A 19,029-nucleotide genomic window follows, 5' to 3' on the forward strand; every position below is an offset into this window, starting at 1 on the left:
GTTTTTGTAGTATATATATACCGGTCAATACACTTTGGTTCAAATCAGGTGTTCTTTTTCTCATAAGAATTTTTGATTGCTTTGCTTGGGTGTATCCTCTTGCATTTGGATTTGGAAAATCTTGATTTTTTTAAATTGCAATTTACTTCTTGAATTTTGTCTTGATCTCCATCAATTTGTGTCACTAGGCACTTCAGGTAGCTAAAAGCCCTGGAGTATTTGAGGAAGATGAGAAAAAAAAGAAAGACAATATAATTTTTCTAGAATATGAGGCAGTAGTAAAGAGAGAAAAAAACTTTTTAGAAGTGGACAAGTTACAGAAATTACAGAAAAAGAAGGAATAAAAGGGAAGCAATGAATGAGGAACTAGAAAAACTTTTGAAGTGATGTAAGAGTGAAAGACAGCCTCTAGATGCAAAACTTGTAATTGCATCTCACAGGATGTACAAAAGGAATTGAACAGGATGTACAAAAGGGATTAAAAAAAATTGGTACACAATTCATGAGCCATTGCGCCAAGAAATTGCTTGCATCAGTTGTTTTGACACTAGCAAAAGTGGAGGGTTGAAGATGGGAAATGTGTGGCTTTGTGTTTATGAGCTGCAAAGTGGGCAAGGTGAGTATTGACTTTCTTTTTTGCCTTACTGATGCTCAGGGCTGGGGGGGTATTGGCTGAATGTCGAATGTTGGCAGGGGTTTGTTGTTGAAAGGAGGCAAGTAAACTGAGCCTTAAGTTGAGCTGTGCTTGGTAATTTTAAACTGTGCTAAAAATTGAGTGGCATTAGAAATTAGTTTAGCTTATGGCGAGTTTGATGAATGATAAATTTGAGACCTACTTCTGGTTTGGCAACAGCAGATGCTTGCAGATGGGTCAAGGCTCTCTGTGGAAGGGTGGAAGCATAGTCTTTGCAATTTTGCCCTAGTCCGACGGCCTGGGATTTTTTGGGAAAGGGGAGGAGGAGATCTATTGGCACATATTTCTTGTTCTATGCTCTCTGGATCCTCTTTGTCTTCCTCAACATTGAGTAAAACTCAAGCCTTTGGCATTGTCCATTTGTGAGGTTTTGTAATGGGTACTGGTTCTTCTGGGACAGGAGTTGGGTTGCAATTGATTATCTGTGTGGCCTTTAAGGCTTTTTGTTTGCAAGTTTTTGAGACTCTGAGTTGATCCGGTTTTGCAAAATGAGGTGGAAGAACTGAAGGATTGGTTTGATGTTGATGGAGCTTGGCATTGTTGAAGGAATATTTGAAATCAAGGAGTGACTTGTCAGCTACATATTCCAAGGCATTTTCTACCACTTTCAGGGCCTTGTCTGTATCTTTTGATGTTTCCTCTACTTCTGCCATAGGTAAAGATGAAGAACCTATAAAGTAACAAGTATCACATTGTTAGTCAAAGTGGAACAAACAAGAAACTCACAGAAACTCACAATCTTCAGTTGTAGTTGTATCCACAATCAACATGGGCTGTGGTGACATTTGATGAATGCCAGATTTTGATGGAGCTGAATTGGGTCAGGAAGCTAGATTACATTGATGTGGTATTGAGCAGAAGAGGTCTTTTTGGTCTTGATGGGAAAGTGAGTGAGTTGTGTTACAATCTTCCATGTTGATTGATGTGTCACTATTTTGCCCTCTTGCTTTTGGATTGGACTGGTAGCCTTTTTGGGTGAGGTTGAAGGAGTGAGACTGGGATCAACACCCAAACCAATCCGGCATGGATGTTGGTATTGGATTGGTTTTGTGTCGCCAAACCAACACCAAATCATTGGTTTTTCCCATGTCGGTTCAGCCTACCCAATATGAGGAGTGAGGATTTCCCATATCGGGTATCGGCAACACAATATAGGATGGAAGCAATTTGCCTTTTTCTTACTTGAAAAGCCTTGCAACCAATCTTTAATTACGGTATCGGCTTGTATTGCTTCAGCGACACAATATGGCCGACCGGATTTTTTTTATCCTCATATCGTATTGGGTATCGGTCTGGATATGTGGGTTGGCCAATACAACATGGAAAACCTCTGAAAAGTCATAATGTGTTGTGTTGGATTGGTTCGGGCGTTGCTGGGATCTTTTTGATTTATTTGAGTTGAACTAGAAGAGATTGCAACCTTGATTTGGTTATGAGATCAATAAGGTATTTTTGACCTGAGGAACTTATTAGATTTGGAATATAACCAGCAATTGATGAGGCAGCTTGCTTTGAGTTGGACCAAGAGAGACTTGTTGATTTGTTGTTCATCAAATTGTTGCCTTTGGAATTTGTGGCAGGGTATTGCTTGTCAGCTGAAGTAGCAAGGAGAGGTGGATAGGTGGTGCTTTGCAATTTGTTATGAGCAGATGTCCTAGAACTACCAATGGCTTTTGCAAATTAACAATTGTGTAGACAAGAGTTGAGTAAGTATGCTTGCAGGAAGGTTGTGGATAGCCAATTGGAATGGAGGAATTTGAAGAGAGGGAGAAGGAAGCCAATTTGAGTAGGAGGGTCGAGTTGGTGGTGGTATAAATACAATTTTCTTTCTAAGCTTCAGAATACCATAAGTTCAGAACACACCCAAAAAAAACTTCTGGTGTTCTGGGGAAACACTTCTGGAAATTTCCAGAACCATATTTGTATACCCTATATATTGATATGGGTAGACAGGTGTTGAGAGCAGTGGTTGAGAGTGCTGATTTTGAAGCCATGGATGGCAGAAAAACTGTGCAGATAACTGCTGTGTGACTCAGAAATGTGAGATCAAGTCAAGGAGTGGGTATAGGATTGGGGTACTTGACTATAGAAGGTGATGTGTTTTTGGCTGTGGTGTTTGTGGTCATGGCAAATGAGATAGGAATTGATTACACAAGGGGGTGAAGTTAGGGCTATGACCCAGCCCTGGCCCCGCCCGGCCGAGTCTGCCCGGTGATATCTGAGAAGGCAGCAATCCACACCCCGGGACACCTTAACCTAACATGATGAGACACACAAAGGCCCTGTATGTATCCCGGGAACAGGTGCCCGGCCAATGCCTGAGCCTCTTTTGTCAACAAACCCTTTGAAGATCATCACTTATCATCAAGATTAGACTCAACCAATCACTTACATAAATCACACTGTACATGTTGGACACTGGATTGTAATAAGCTTTTAACCTTCAAGTAGATCCTCTTATATTCCTTTTCTTTAGACTTCCTTTTATCAATAGATTTCCTTTACTATATCTTGTATTTCCAATTCCTTTTAAAGAATATATTCTAAATTCCCATATAATGCCTGCTTCAACTGCTCCTGTCACCCGTAGCTTGTTGCAAATCCTCCGCGCAGCACATGTGTCAGCTGCTGCAAACACATTGACATTAGGTACTCCAGCTACCAGCAGTATGGCTCCTTCAGATTCCATCTCTGAAGTCAACTCCAATATCACTGCAACTGCACACTCATTGTGGGTGTGGCATTATTTTGTTCAGCAACATAGTGAAGGCACCTTGAAGAATGTTTGTCACTCTCATCTTTTTTTCTTTTACTCTTCAAGATCAAGCCTTTCAATCAAGCAAATCTCAAAAAGCCTCTTATCCAATTAGTAGTTAATTGGGAACTCCCAATCTGTCTCGTTGATGCTCCTGAGTTCCGGCAACTCCACACCATGATTAACACCGCCACACCATCCATCTTGTTGAAACAAACTGTGGTCTCCAAAGGTATTTTATTGAATTTTCAAACCATTTGAGGTTCTTTCATCAACGAGCTTTCAACTATTCCACACATCAGTATCACGTGTGACGGGTGGACTTCTCCCAGTAACACCGCGATGCTTGGTGGTACTGCTCATTGGATTGACCAAAACTTCAACATGTGCGACATTATTCTTGCTTTGAAACCAATTGAAGGACCTCACACCAGATCCGATCTTGCAGCTCTACTCCATCACACTCTGGACCATCACACTCTGGACAAGCTCAACCTTGGCAATAACCTTCATTGCATTACTGCCAATAACACCTCAAACAACACAACTATGGGTCGACACCTTCAGACCATGATACCCAGCTTCAATGCCTCCAAAAATCTCCACAGATGTGTTGTGCATGTCATCAATCTGGTCGCCGAAACTGGAATAGCTGTCTTCAATGGCAAGAATGCCCCTCCTGTAGTCAACACCCTTGATACTCAAATCCCCAATCAACCTCCTGTTCCTCTTTTCATCAAGCCAACTCCTCATTCTAAAATCAGTACCATCTTACCTTGTGTCCGCTCTTTCCACAAGCAAGTCAAGAACAGTACTCAACTCAAAGCTGCCCTCGAAAGCGCCACTCAGGGATTCTCCAAGCTCAAACACAAGGTTGGGTTGGTCCACAAGGTCTCAGCTTGGTGGTCTTCAACTCACACTTGCCTCAAACAATTTGTTGAACTTCAGCTGGTAGTCCGTTACGTATGCAATGGAGATACCTCACTTGAACCTTTTTTACTAGATGAAGATGAGTAGGTCCTTGTTGTGACCCTTGTGCAATTCCTAGCTCCTCTAGCTCATGTCATCAAAGACATTGAAGGTAACAAGCATCCAACCTTCATGAGTGTGATTCCTGACTACCAATGGCTGGTCAAACAACTTGAAGCAGTGAGTTTTTTTTGTGTTTCATCACTTCTCTCTAGTTAAGACCCCGGAAAGCTCCAGGTGAAGTACCCAACCTAAAAGGAATGGATTGAGGGTCAAAAAAAAACACCGACGTACCAACAAAAAAGGTATTTTTTGGGTTTTTGAGCCAAAATCAGGTTTTTTGAATTCAGACCTGCCAATGTAACAGGTATGGATTTGTCCTGGGCCAAAAAAAGCCCAAAAACACACTCTTTTGGATGTACATACCAACAAAAAACAAATGGATTGGTCTCCTGGGAAATTTTTAGTGATTTTTGCTTTTTGAACCTATTGACAAAACCGGAATCGTTTATGTCTTATTTTTGGGTATTTACCGTGTCACAGGGTATTGAAAAGGTCAATTTGGGTGGTTTTAGGTTGGATACTTTCCCTGGAGATTTCTGGGGTCCTCTCTAGTTTTCATTGTTAACTTTAATTTATTTTTTTATCATTAGACTTGATAAAACTCCAGCTGCAAGGAGTTGAAAGAGTGTATCATGCCAATTATGGTATACAAATATTGTTCTGGAGATTTCCAGAATGGTTTTCCCAGGACACCAGAACCCTTCTGGTGTTCCGGAAAAATATATTTCTGTGAACAAGGTTCCACTTTGTGTCACAGTCATGTACTCAGGATTCTGGTATTCTGGACTGCCGGGGCGTTCAAACTTCCAGAACACCAGAATGCCAGATACCATTATAATTTTTCTTTCTGACGTTCTGGGACAAATCTTCTGGAAATTTCCAGAACATTATTTGTATACCATAAATGATGAAGAAAATTGTTCACTATCAAGAGGCTGCTCAGATCCATTTGGAGAGCAACGGTTTCTAGACTTCATGTCTATATGTGGGTTGCTATATGTAACCTTACATATACCACCCTGTCCTTCTCCTACACTATCAGTAGGGGGAGGACGTTTGGGATGGCGGCCACAGGCCGGTCTGCTTTGTGTGATCCGGAAAGTTTTCTTTCTCACGCAAAGCAGGGGCCGTCCTACAAGCACACTGGGTGAGTGGGTGGTATTTGAAACATTCAATATGCAATAAGTGGATTTTGAGAAGTGAAATTTGAAACCTGAGATTCCTGACTGGCGAGTTGATCAGGTGTGCAAGAGTGAGGGAAAATTTTCACAGTTCTGGCACGGGGGAATTTCTCTTGAGTGATCACTCTTGCTATAAGCATATGCTTACAGTCTTGCTCACCTCTTGCCCAGTCATGAAACTTGTTGCAAAGTTGTCCCTTTGTTCACATCCCCAAAGAAAGCAATGTGCTACTATACTTGATCCTTACCTGAAAATCAACGCGGTCAAAGCTTCAACCAAGGAGTCTCTTGGTTGGAGCCAAGAAGATTTACTTAAACATTTCACTGATCAAGCCAGAAAGTTCATACCTGCTCAAGATCCTGACATCAATATTGTCAAACCTCAAGAAGAAACTCTCACCCTAGATCAACCTCAACACTTCATTAAGCCCCACAAATTGATAACCATTGAGCACAAGGTCAATGAGTATTTAACTGCTCCTCAAGAAGATGAGTGATGTGATGTCTGGCATTACTGGAGTTCGAATCAATGTCACCGGCCCAATCTAGCACGTATGGCCAAAGCTATGCTTGCTGTGCCTGCCACTAGTGCTCCATCCAAAAGAACTTTCTCTGACACTTTGAGAGTCATGAGCAACCACTGTGCATCTTTTACTTCACAAAATATCAAGGCTCAATTATGTCTCAAAATTTTATTAAAGAACTTTTCTCTTAGTTTTTACTTTTACTTTTAAAGTTGGTTAAAATGTTTCTCTTTACTTTTACTTCGTAGTTATAGAATAGTAGATACAAGTACTGTTCTTGTTCCTTCTTACCTTTAGGTAGTTCCTTTATCACTCAAACTTGATCAAATAGTAGTCTAGTAGATGCGTGTTAGAAGTTGTAAGCTTTTTGAATCATTTACAAGCTTATTACAACTCTATACTTGATGAGTAGATACAAGTGACTCTGAAATATATGCCAATCCATGCCCTGTTTTGTCTCCTTCTGTGCCCAAAATTGGGCCTTGCCCCGCCGAGCCCTGTCCCCCTTTATTCAGGGTGTGCCTTGGTTGGCCCTCCCCAATTTTTGAGGGGCAGCAAGGCCTCCCAGGGCTGGGCGGTTCCCCGGGGCCAGTCACAAGCCCTCAGGGCCAGTTCATAGCCCTGGGTGGAGTTGAGGGGTGAGGGTTGGTAAAACCAAACAGAACTTGTCTGTTTGGGAGCTTCTATCCTTGGGTCAGGTCCAACATGTAGGTGCCTGGTGCATGCACATGAGGTGCACATTCTTGAGAAAAAAAATGGAGTGTGTTGTGACTCACGTGGTGGGCGCAGGGTTTGGATTCAGGGCGCGCCCAGCGCACCTATAGTGGGGGCGCCAAGGGCGCACCTATTGGGTACACAAAACCAAAAAAAACTCAAAAAAAAAAATGGCAAAAGAACAAAAGAACTATTCAAAGTGTTGAAAGGGGAACATCAATTCTTGCAGATGATGTATTACTTGAATAAAGGACAAAGAAAATGTTGAAAATCAAATGAAGAGATCATCTTTGTCCCATGATTCATTGTCAGAATCATCCACTGACATGACATCTGTAGATACTTGATTAGAGTTATTGAACCAAGTGAGGTCAAACACAGATTCTATGTAGCTTTGTTCCTCAATTGGAATGTCATTGAGTTCCGCTGGATGATCAATAAGAACTCTGTCTTCAAAAGCTCTATGTGTTGTGATATTGTGAGATTTGCTCCATCAATTTCTTGCACTTGACTTGTTTGAACTTGACAAACAGTACACCAGGGGGTAAACGTCCTCGGCCTGGAACGGTTTTTGTTACGTTTTCAAAAGTTACGTGTCAGTGACCGACGAGAAACGTGTTCCGTCACCGAAACACCTTTTTGTATTGAAAACCGTGTCACCCGGTGTCAGGAACTTGACACCGTTTGCCAACGGTAACAAACTGTCACTTATTTGAACAGACACCGTGTGGATTATAAGGTCACTAATGACCTTTTATTAACAAACGGTTGACTTGAAGGACCTCAGTGTCCATAGCTTGTGTTATTCACTCGCTCTCGTCACTCATCAAGCGTACCAAGCCTTTTCCGATCAATCAAGAAATTTCAAAAGGATGTTGGAACTAAATATTTCAAGATGAAACACTACTTACAATGGAATCAAATATAGGAACTCCTGGTGTTGAACTCCAAGGTTTACCTCCTGGTAGAATTGTGCAGTTTCATGGAAAATGGCCTTTCAGATGTTGGCATGTGATTTGGGAACGTCTATCTGCTCTCTTTAGTATCTTTAATTTACTTACTTATCTATTCTCTTACTATAAATTGAACATTACCATCCCTCATTCATGGCCTTTACAAAACTTATACCGGGGTAATACCTTTGTTGGGATGAACGCTTGGATTTGAAATACAATCTTTCATTGTCGAGATAAACCTTGGACCAAACGTTTAGATTACTTCAATGCCGCTGCTTATGCTCTCTATGGTCTCTATTTGGCTTGTGGGAGATTCTTTCGACTTTATCCTACCAAGGCAAAACATCATCTTCTACTCGAACTTAGGCTTTACTACGCCAGTCAACTTAAATCCATCCTTAGGGCTATGTTTCTGGCTCATCTCGCTTTCTTAAGCGCTGGTGAAAGGTTTAATTATAAATATAATATGTTGGTCAATGTGGCTGTTGGTGTTGCAACAATCCTTTATGGCTTTCTTGGACAGCATCTCATTCCTATCTAAGAAACATAAAATCGGGATCTCAACCTCGACTAAACTGAGGTAAAACTACAAAAAACAAAAAACGAAAACAAATCTACAAAATATGTAAAGGTCAATTTGATTATATCATCAAAAGATCTGAGAAATATAAAACACTCGCGATCGTTATCTGGACTATATACTTTGAGAGTGAACAAATGTTATGTACATTATGGTGTAGCGGTTTGGAGATTGATGGCTTACGATGTGTTTTTGGCCGCGAGCCCGTGTTCAAGTCTTTCTGGGCTCTCCTTTTTTGAGCATTTGCCCCTCACGTCGAATCGTTCCGACCACGTTCCACAGCGCGTCCCTGGAACGGTGAAGGAGACCACTCTGCTCTGGTTTTCTGGGACGTGATAGTTCGGTGACGGGGACGCCTTTGTGTACGTCCCTTCTGAAAACGTGTCAGAAACGTCTCAACTGAATTGGAATTGAGACGTTTCTGAAAGGTCTCGGTTTCGGTTTGCGTGCGGTGACTTTTACCCCCTGGTGTACTTGCTCAAAGGGCGCGCCGACCCTATATTTCGACTTTCCGGGCGCGCCCAAAAGGCGCGCTTTTCGCGCTACGCCCACCACTTGAGTTGTGACGCAAATCTTTGTCCGGCGTCTCATACCCCGAGTCTCTGTTGGTTTATGGATGTGAGGGAGTTAGCTTTATGAAGAGTAGGAATGACTCTTCTCAATTCAATATCCTCTTGATTGTAGCTCAGTCACGCCGAGCCTTTTCACCTCTCTTAACTGCCATGCTTGCTGATACGAGTTCTGATGGCACGGGTATGGCACTTGATAAGATGAGAAATGGGACTTGTTAAAACTGTTTAGATTGAGGAATACGATAAGATTACTTGGTGTCGACTAGCTGTCTCATCCGGCTGTTTCATCAAATCACATCGGTCTGTGTGCTCCACCCTGTAGCTCAGATGGAAATTTCCTATCACTAATGCCTGGTCTGACATGGTATCTTGAATCGCGCGTGCTGCTGTTCGCTGAGTCATGGGCGGTTAAGTGCATCTTCAAGAGATGAAGATATCAGAGTGGTGCAGACCACTTGTGACAAACCCCTGAGCGAGCTTGGAGCTCGAAACAGCCTTGTTATCACCAGCGCAACTCCCCATATATACATCACGCAATCATATAAGTTTTGAAAAGACCCACATTGACTTATCATACTACAGAAATCATTCAGATTGTGAATATCGCACTTTGTAAAAAATTTATATTTCGTCTTTGACTTGCTCAGCACAATCTTCTATCGAAGAGTCAGACGCGACCTCCTCGTATATAGTCAGACCTCACTAGTAACCGCAGCGCTTGGTTTTCCGTTTCATTAGCTTTGTATCAAATTCCTCAAGATGTGCATCAAATCCTACACCTTCACACCATCCATAATCCTGGTCATCTGGTGCTTAGTTTTCATGGTAGTTCAAGCCAATTGGGATGAAGCAACAGGTTTTGTGCATGATTATAACGTCTCTCCGGCATGGCTTTCCAAAAACCCACGTGAATATGGTCCTGATTTCATTTTCAAGAGGCTTGAGATATACTTTTCTTTCCATCATAGAATCACTGAACTCCCTCGATTTGTTGTGTTTCTCTTTAGCAAAATCCTGCTCCAAAAGTATCCAATTGGCTGAGTGCTCGGTGAGTTGAGCTTCTTTTAAAGTTTCTTTTGAAGAGATTAAGTGTTCTAAAGAGATTCAAACTGACTCCGAGTCCCTTCACTTCTATCGTGACATTTTGATAACATCTTCGCAGCATAACACGCGAAATGCATACCCCAACGGTAAGTGTATCTCGCTTATGTTTCCGTGGTCATCAGCTCAAATGTCCATCAATATTCGTCTCATCCGACAATCAATCGGGAAACATAGTCCAATTCATGGCAATTTTTACTGTTGATCACTCCAAAGATACTTTTTATGGCTGCGTGAGTCAGCTCGCAAGATTGCTCGCATATTTACATAAATCGATAGCCCTTTGTTCGAAAATATCACTGACCCTGATTTGGTCGCATAGTCGTATGGAGCATGTTGCTATTTTTCGCAATTCCCACCGGTCAGCGCGCTTGTGTCGAACCCTACTAACTCGCACATTTTTGTTTGGCAGTTGAGTCACTCTCACAAATGAACACATCCCCGTCTCTTAAAGTTTGACTTGATAAGCTCTGACAATGATCACATTTTCGCTCCTTATTTGTAACTAGTAATCTTGGAGGTTTCAAAGGCAGTGAGTGTCTTCTGGATTTTTCTTTTTCTTTTGTACCTACAGAGTCGGACTCCCCAAGTTTATCTCTTCCTCTACCCAAACTTATTGAATCTCCTCATACTTTCACTAATAGAGGGAACAAATCCAATCGCTAATCCCCAGACTGGGGTTTTTGGCTGGGAAGATGGAAAGACCGGAAAATATATGGATGGAACTCCAAACAGGGCAACTTATACACCAGCTCATGATAAGGATTTTCCAGGATTCAAACTTCCACCCGCATGGCCAGCTACTATGCCAATGCCAGCGCAAAAGAATGTACAGCCTTCTTGCGGTAAACCAGGTGAACCAAACAAGGACCCGAATCCTACCGGAGCACCTGGAAAAGGTGGAGCAAAGCCTAATGGAGGTGCTGCCCAGTCAAAACCTAACAACCCTACTCCAGCAAAAAAACCAAGCCGAAGGCGTATGTAGTCTCTTGCAAGCTGTCTATCTAAATTGTAATTAAATTAAAGAACAAAAAGAACTACTCCCTCTTCTAACTCATTTTCACCCATTTCGGCCTTTCACTCAGTAACCTCATTCAGTATTTGCCTTGAAGGAAATTTATACGTGTTGTTATTCTTTTTACTATGAGTACTTCTTATGGTATGAAGGGTTTTTCCATAGACCTTCTCGTACTGGACAAAAGTTCGTGATTTGGTGAGACCCAAAATTCACGACCTTGACTCATTCATTTGTTATATTATTTTTGTTCATTTGTTTCAGACGGAATACGACGTCAACGGAACATGTACCTTTTTGAACACGTGAAGGCCAGGTGAAGGCCAGGGTGAGGGCTACTTGACCTCATCCACGTTCCTGTCACCTATAAAGGGGACCTTTTTCACATCACCTCCACTCAATGCCACACTGATTCAATCTCAGGTGGGCTCAGTTCAAAGTTGCCCCGTGGTGTAGACGTCAATAACCCTCATTAACCTTGGTGAAGGTTGTAAGACAAGACTTGTTGATCTTTGTTGAATACTCACAGCTCATCATTTGTTAAAATGTGGTTCTACAGTGGTACAAGAAAGTTGAAAACCACATGAAAAACCCGTATGAAAAACCTGCATGAAACCACATGGATTTTGTGAACCTCCCCGCAAAGACCAAAAGATCCATGTGGTTTTTTCATGTGGTTTTCTTATGTGGTTTTTGATTTTGTGTACCACTGTTCTGAATTTCAAGATATATGTGCATACTCAGAGTCAAAGCTCACCATTTTTTTCAAAATTTGTTTCTTACAATCAGACAGAAATCGACAATTATCTTTGACAATTGTCTTGATTTCATACAAAACCATGTGCAAAGCACTTCTATCATTGCCAGCATTAAATAGGGGGCGTGAGAATTTTGTGATGTCGCTTTGGAGATGGTTAAAGTTTGCAAATCGTGAAGATTGCAAAAATGTATTTACCCCGCCGATTATATAATTTTACATACAATCTTCTGTTTGGAATGTATGTAAGAAATACAGTCGGAAAAAAAAGGTCCAAATAGTATACCACTGGAATACCTTTGTCGAAATTTCCGAACAGACATTTCCGACATCTAATCATCGCAATCAAATAACCTCGCAAATGTCAAAAATCTCCCTTCATATCATAGTTTTGCAAGACATCCTTCACAGACATCCCAAACCGCCGCAAAGATAACATCGTCAAAGTCGAATTCATCTCATGATTCTTTAATTTTGCAATGAATCTTCCCAATCCAATGGATTGAATTGGCTCCAATGCATTCAAGTTTCTATGTGACCTTACATCCACTAAAGGTGGTAGAAAAGGTACTGCCGCTGAGCTTACGTATCTGAATGGCGATTTAAATGAGGCTGGAGGACATCCGCTTGACCTCTATCCAGCAAGGCCAGAGTCTTGCACACCTAGCTCAGACTCGATTTGTCAAAAGGTCGGAGATTACCTTCTTTGAAGAAATGCAAGTGACTTATGCAAAGGCTTATTATCCTTTTATTGTTCTGCATTTTATTCGTTTTAACATCTTTTATTTCCATAATTCATCCTATCATCTTCAAAAACCAATAATTTTGTATCGTGAAATATTCCTCATTCAAGACCAATCTCGATATAATCAAGCATTTAGTTCCTACTTTCCAACCTTTTTTTGATCAAACAACACCTCAAAACACCTCAGAAATGAGTCATGTTTTGGAAACTGACCTTGACAACCTTCATGTCTTGGAAACTGACTTTGCGAACATGGAAGATGACGATGAATACAATGGATTTGATCAAGATCTTGATTACAATGATGAGTATGTGGATTTAGATGGAGACAACCATTCTAATCTCACTCATCATCATAAAACCAATTCAAAGATATCTCCATCAACTACGACGATAAAGTCCTCAAAATCCAACAAATCCACACCTCGGGGTGTCAAGAAAACGTTTGGCCTACCCCTCTACAGGGAATCCTTTGTAACCTATATACATGAAGAAACTACTCTTGACAATGAGGGCTATCCGCTTCTTCCCAACGGCAACACGGTATATGTCAAGCTTGCTGATCAGAAACGTCCCACAAACTGGGGAGCATTTGCTTTCATGTATACTACTTCTGGAGGAGGTAAAGAAAAGAAGAGTTGGCAAACTGTTTGATTTAAATGCTTAGGCGTCATAGTTTGCAAAAGCATTACTTGTGACTATTTGGGCTCACCACCCACCTGCTCAAATAAGAGAAGAGAATGGAGCACCCAGTCAGTTATTTTGTTATAGTTTAAATTTATTATCTTCTTTCATACTCACGCATGTATATCTCGTTAGACCTCGTAAATGCCAAGCGGCACGGTGTTCAGATTACCTGAAGTACATTACATGCAACAACACTATGTGTCGGATGGACGAGCATACCAGCGGTTGGGGTATAATCCGACACGCTGGTATCCACAATCATCAATGGCCCCGTCGATCTAAGCCGGACAAACTATCACTGGACAAATTTGCACGAAAAGTCGTGGAAAATCCCAAAATCGGACCATTACGACACAAGGTCAGTACATAAAAAACTCTTAAATTTTTTTGTTTATTGACATGATAATCATCTTACTTCTTTAGGTAGGACGTGCTCCAGCCGGTCAGAAGAACATTGAGTCCGTCTCAAACATTCATCCGGCGTTTGGCCATCTTCATCGCACCGGTTACTATCGTCGTACGATTCTGGTAAATTCCGGTGTAATTCTGGACAAGAAAATACCTGGAGCAGGTGACAGCTTTGTATTGGATATGTGTCATTGGGCCGAGTAAGTTCCTTTCTATTCTATTATTTACTTAGTCTCAATCAACTTACTCATATATTTGGATAATTTTTCAAGGCATGGAATGTTAGAAAGATCCAGCTCTTTTAAGCCATGAAATGCTCACATGACGTTTCAAACTGAATGGATGACGAGACAGCTTCTTTCTTGAGACGAAGACAACAATGTGTATAGTGGAGACCTTCTCTCCGATGTGACTTACAAATTTTTCGCCAATGGTTATCTTTTGTCGACTTCTATGTACAACAAGGACCTTCGGCGTTGGATTCCCATTTTATTTACGTAGTTAAGAGGTTTAACCAAAGAGCACTATCCAGCTCATTTTGAAACCCTCATGTCTCAAATTAAATCAGAAGATATGACTGCTGCAGAACGTGATACACTCGTCTGGCAAGTAGTAGATCTCAGCGGCACAGAAGAACAGGTTTATCATGGCTTATATGGAAGTTTTTCAAGAGACGGATTGTGCTGTTGCACTCGACAAATTAAAAGGTTGTGAAGAGCATTTTAGAGCTCAGGTGACAAGGGTGAAGAGGAACCGCAACATCATACCTGCTGATAATGAGGTATGATATATTTTTCAAATTAATTTCTTAATTATTATTTCATCCAAATGTGATTTATACTGATATCTTTGTAATTTGCTCACAGCATGAGTTTGAAAAAGCAGCCCGTGGCCTTATGAAGCCAGACAAACCTGGAGGGTTGAATTTCAATGAAAAAATTGCACAGATGCGCAAGAATTTTCCTATAGCCAAGCAATGGCTTGAGTGGTGGACAGCGGCCAACATCAAGGCCATGATATTCAAATCAAGGCCTAAGCAAATTGACAATGATGGACTTTGCGCCAACATGCCGGCGACAACCAACGCGCAAGAGTCTCTCCATCACGTTTATTACATGATCACGTAGGTTTTATTTTCATTAATTTTGTTTTCACTTTTTGCATATTTGTTTTGTAACTTGTGCTGACTATATTTGAGCCCTATCAGCAAAGGTAATTGTACCATTGCTATAGGGCTAATCCAGTTATATGCCTTGGCTCTTAGTCTAGAAAGGGACCACAAAGACCGCCTTTGAGGTGTTCCAATTGGATATGGGGAAGAAAACAAGAGCTATAAGAAGGTGGCTCAAATTTTGGGATGGTCAAAGAAACCTCGTAATTTCCGAGAAACGAAGTCTGATGGCAGGCCGCCAGATACAACACTGGCTCTACTAGGACCTTTGAAGAAGCTTGGTAGACCTAAAGGGTCTACCAATATCGACCAAAACCCAGTCACAACTTAAATATCAACCAAAACCCAGTCACGACTTACCCCGGTTTTTCCTCTAGCACTGCCGTTGGGCGCCAAAATCGATGTTGGCTCAATTCCATGACGGAATGTCTGTATGCAGTTCATACAGCTGTTTGGTACAGCCGGGCAACAGGTAAATCAACTCATATTTTCGCCAAGCTAATGAAGCTGTTCTTGTCAAGGTCAACCTGGAAGATCAGTCAGAAAGTTCAGATCAAGAGCAGTCTATCAATTGGGCAAAATACTCTCCATGCTGCCATACAAGAAAGTCGACCTGGAAGCTTCCTTCCGGACCAATCTGCTTCCGCTGAACAGTATTTCAAAGGTATCTTTGATAAGGAAACTCGAACCAATCATCTGTCATCTCCAGCTATCACGCATCAACTGTTTTGTCTCAACCTCAAGACAAAGCTTATCTGCTCTCATAACAATGAACATATTTTAAACAAAAATAAACATATAAATTCAATTAGGTTGTCTCACAACCACTTTGGTGATAAATTTACTTATGCGCAAACAAGTAAACTTCTGGAACAATGGTCATCATCAACAGGGCTTCAAGGTGTATCATCTTGACACTGCCGTGTTTGCAAGGTCAACAAAGACAAAGTAAAATCCGGTGATCCTACTTCGTCTCCACCCTTCTATGAAAAATCTTGTATTGTATTGGATCCACCGCCTCCCCATCTACATGTCCAACTTGATATTACTTACTTATTGAATGTTCAGCGCCCAGAAGCCTTCAAGATGATGCAAGAATGTGATTTACCTTACAGATTAATTATTGATGGGACTACTTACATCATGCAGGCTTGCGGTTTTTGGGGAGGAAATCATTATTGGTGTAAAGTGATACGAACAGTTGGTGGCCTGACAGGTGCGTGGCATCATAATGATATGGAAAATGCTGGAATTGCGAAGTTGGTATCTAGAGATGTAGAGAATATTGGAGGACCTTTACCTAATACGAGCTGGGTTATCTATTCTCAAGCACCTACGGTGGCTGAGTCATTGATAATCAAGGAAGCAGATAGCAAGATTGACCGGTCTGTGGGCAACAAAGAATTATTAGACCGACCATTTTCTCAATCTCAAATCGAAGGGGATGAACATGAAGTTGATGAAGAGGTACAAAACATGAATATTGAAGAAGAAGATTATGAATTACCCAATGACTCAGATCTAGAAATTGTTCACAATAATATCAACGAGGTAGAGGATATGTTTACCTTGGATGATGAAGCCCCTGTGCCAAAGTTGAAACCAAAACAAAGTGAGTTTCTATTCATCTTACATATGTTTGGTGTCATAACTTTTATTCATACTTTGTTGTTGATTTTTTAGGTCGTAAAAAAACTCCCAATATCCAGTTCAAGACCAGCAAAGAGATGGAAGGTATGTTTGCCTCCGACAAAGTTGCTAGTGAAGCAACTTTGGAACCTTTGCAAAATAAAGACTTGCAAGTGATGTTTGCCTCGGAGGATGATTATGCTATTGAAGCGCCTTTGGAAACTGTGAAGGCAAAGCAAAAAAAACAAGGTATGAAATCTTTCTAACATCACTGACTATTACGTCTGATTCATGAATCTTTATTAATTTGGCCAGGACGTAAGAAATCAATTCTAAAACAAGAGAAAGAAAACGTGGAACCTTTGGCAAATAAATCAAAACGAGGTTAGTTTTTTTTACCTATTGACCTTATGTTGTCATATTTATGTATAGATATTTCTTCTTTTTATCAGGACGTAGGAAATCAATTGTTAAAGAAGAGGTGTTGCCCTCAGGTAATGTAGACACAGAAGAGAAGGTATCTTCCAAGAAGGTATCTTCAAATAAACAAAAATGTGGTGAGTTATTCACAAAAATTTGTCATTCATGTGTCATTCATCTATCTCACCTATTCTTTTTCATATCACGTAGCATGTGATGGCGACGAACTTGCAGGTGATGGTGCAAAAGCAAAGAAAAACCCCCAATGGAAAGGATGGGTTGAGGTGGAAGAGAACGTGGCAGAAGAAGATGACGCTTTGGAGGTGGCTGCTGACAGCAGCCAAGACCGTAAGGCCGGTATACGTGTATCAAAGCGTACAAGGCGTAAGAGGGAGTAATATGTCGTTATTTATTTATTTATTTATATATTTCTAGTCAATCTTTCCTTTGGGGTCTCTTTTAATTATTTACTTTTTTCTATCTGCTCGTTTTTTTTCTTTCTCATAGCCTTGTCGTCACTGTGTCTTTTTTTCTACTTTATATTTTCTCCCTGCTTGTTCTTGATGTTGTTTAGGCACGTAATACAACAATTTTATTTTTTGATCTTGAAACTTTGATTGTAAATTTCAAAATTGAAGCAAAATTTTGTAACTTTGCGATGTTTTTTTTTTGCAAAGTACATACTCCGGTATTTAATGGCTGCAAAATTCAACAATACCCTGACGAAATTTACTTTTGCGTCTGTTTTTTTTTGCGGAGAAAATTGGTCACAAAAGTTCAACCGTAAAATTCCAAAAAGCCCCATCTGTGTACTACTTTTGCGGGACAATTTTTCCAAACCTTTTTTTTACATGCATTTAAAAATATGAAATGTCTGTAAAATTAAAGAATACCTAAGTATTTTTGAATTTTACAACATATACAATTTGCAAACATTAATCATTGCAAATCAAAGTTTGCAAAATTCTACGATCCCATTAAATAGTTTCCCAGGTAGGAAAGTGACCTAGGCTGGGAACATGATTGAGAGTAGACTGTGTGATGAAATCATCTTGCACTGCACAACTGAGCCATAAAGTATATGCTACATATGTGCTAACATCTGAGTAAATCCTTAGCTATCAGCTGCATACAGATTGACTCAGTTATCTGTTCATCTGGATAAGAAAATCTCATGTAATACATGATGTAATTTTGTTCAGACTGAGACAAGCATCTTGAAAAATTGGCTACATATATTAGCCGTTCTCAAAGTTGACCTGGTTACGAAAAACCCGGTTGACCCAGTTGACTTTCTGGCTGTGAGCTGTCAAGAAATGTCAACTTGATTCACAAAGTTACCGCCAGAAAGCAACTGGGTCAACTGGGTTTTCTTGAAACCGGGTCAACTTTGAGCACGGCTATTACAATGGCTACTTGGTAAATATTTATGGAGCTGTTCAACCGTAGCAGAATGGGAATCTGGTCCCTAGTACCCACTTTCCCATCCAGGAACCTCTCTAATGCTAACAGTGTATATTATATTTTCTCTTCTCTGACAACGACTTTATTTCTCAGTATCATAGAACAGATCAAAAAGTTCAAGTTGATGAAAAAAAAAGTTTTGGTAAAAGAGTTTCATAGCCAGCGAAGAAAATAAATATGAAACAGAGAATGAGAATGTGGTTGAAGATATAATGATTCTATGAACTCTTCATGATGTACCTGGAAATGATAAGTTTGTTAAACTGTCACTCTTTTTCCAGATGGCAACAACACATACACCTTTAGCACTTTTGAAGGATGGTGATACCAAGCTTAAAAGACTTTTGGAAAGATATTAATGAAAGATTCTAAATTGTAAAAAAGTTTGAAATGATCATTGAAAAAGTTAATGAAAAGGACAGATCCCACTGTTTGAATTTGAATTATACCATAGTATTGAAGAATTCTGAACACAGAAGACAAAGAAGTAGAAATAATAAATAGTTTTAGTCTTAGATAAGGATAAATCTGTAGAAAAGTTGAAAACAAATCAAAAGCTTCAAGAAAGGAGATTGAGGATTTGAAAAAAAAGAAGTGGAAGCTTTGGAAACTGGTAAACTAATC

At 40.4% G+C, this 19,029-nt stretch overlaps 2 protein-coding genes across 2 annotated transcripts; both read left to right on the forward strand.

The window, feature by feature from the left end:
• Positions 1-9,767: 9,767 nt before the first annotated feature.
• Positions 9,768-11,094, forward strand: MELLADRAFT_123446 (uncharacterized protein; the record flags this gene model as incomplete). Its single annotated transcript, XM_007416398.1, has 7 exons — positions 9,768-9,915; positions 10,016-10,056; positions 10,171-10,198; positions 10,287-10,342; positions 10,432-10,520; positions 10,619-10,641; positions 10,754-11,094. The coding sequence occupies 7 exons, from the start codon at positions 9,768-9,770 to the stop codon at positions 11,092-11,094; spliced, it is 726 nt and encodes a 241-aa protein (XP_007416460.1).
• A 4,884-nt stretch (positions 11,095-15,978) lies between these two features.
• On the forward strand, positions 15,979-17,339 carry MELLADRAFT_93759 (uncharacterized protein; the record flags this gene model as incomplete). The annotated part of the gene is made up of 5 exons (XM_007416399.1): positions 15,979-16,504; positions 16,576-16,770; positions 16,837-16,905; positions 16,974-17,078; positions 17,152-17,339. 5 exons carry the CDS (start codon positions 15,979-15,981, stop codon positions 17,337-17,339), a joined length of 1,083 nt encoding a protein of 360 aa, XP_007416461.1.
• Positions 17,340-19,029: the final 1,690 nt, after the last annotated feature.

The sequence above is a fragment of the Melampsora larici-populina genome (genome assembly GCF_000204055.1).
Source record: "Melampsora larici-populina 98AG31 unplaced genomic scaffold MELLAscaffold_60, whole genome shotgun sequence".
Classification (NCBI taxonomy): Eukaryota; Fungi; Basidiomycota; class Pucciniomycetes; order Pucciniales; family Melampsoraceae; genus Melampsora; species Melampsora laricis-populina.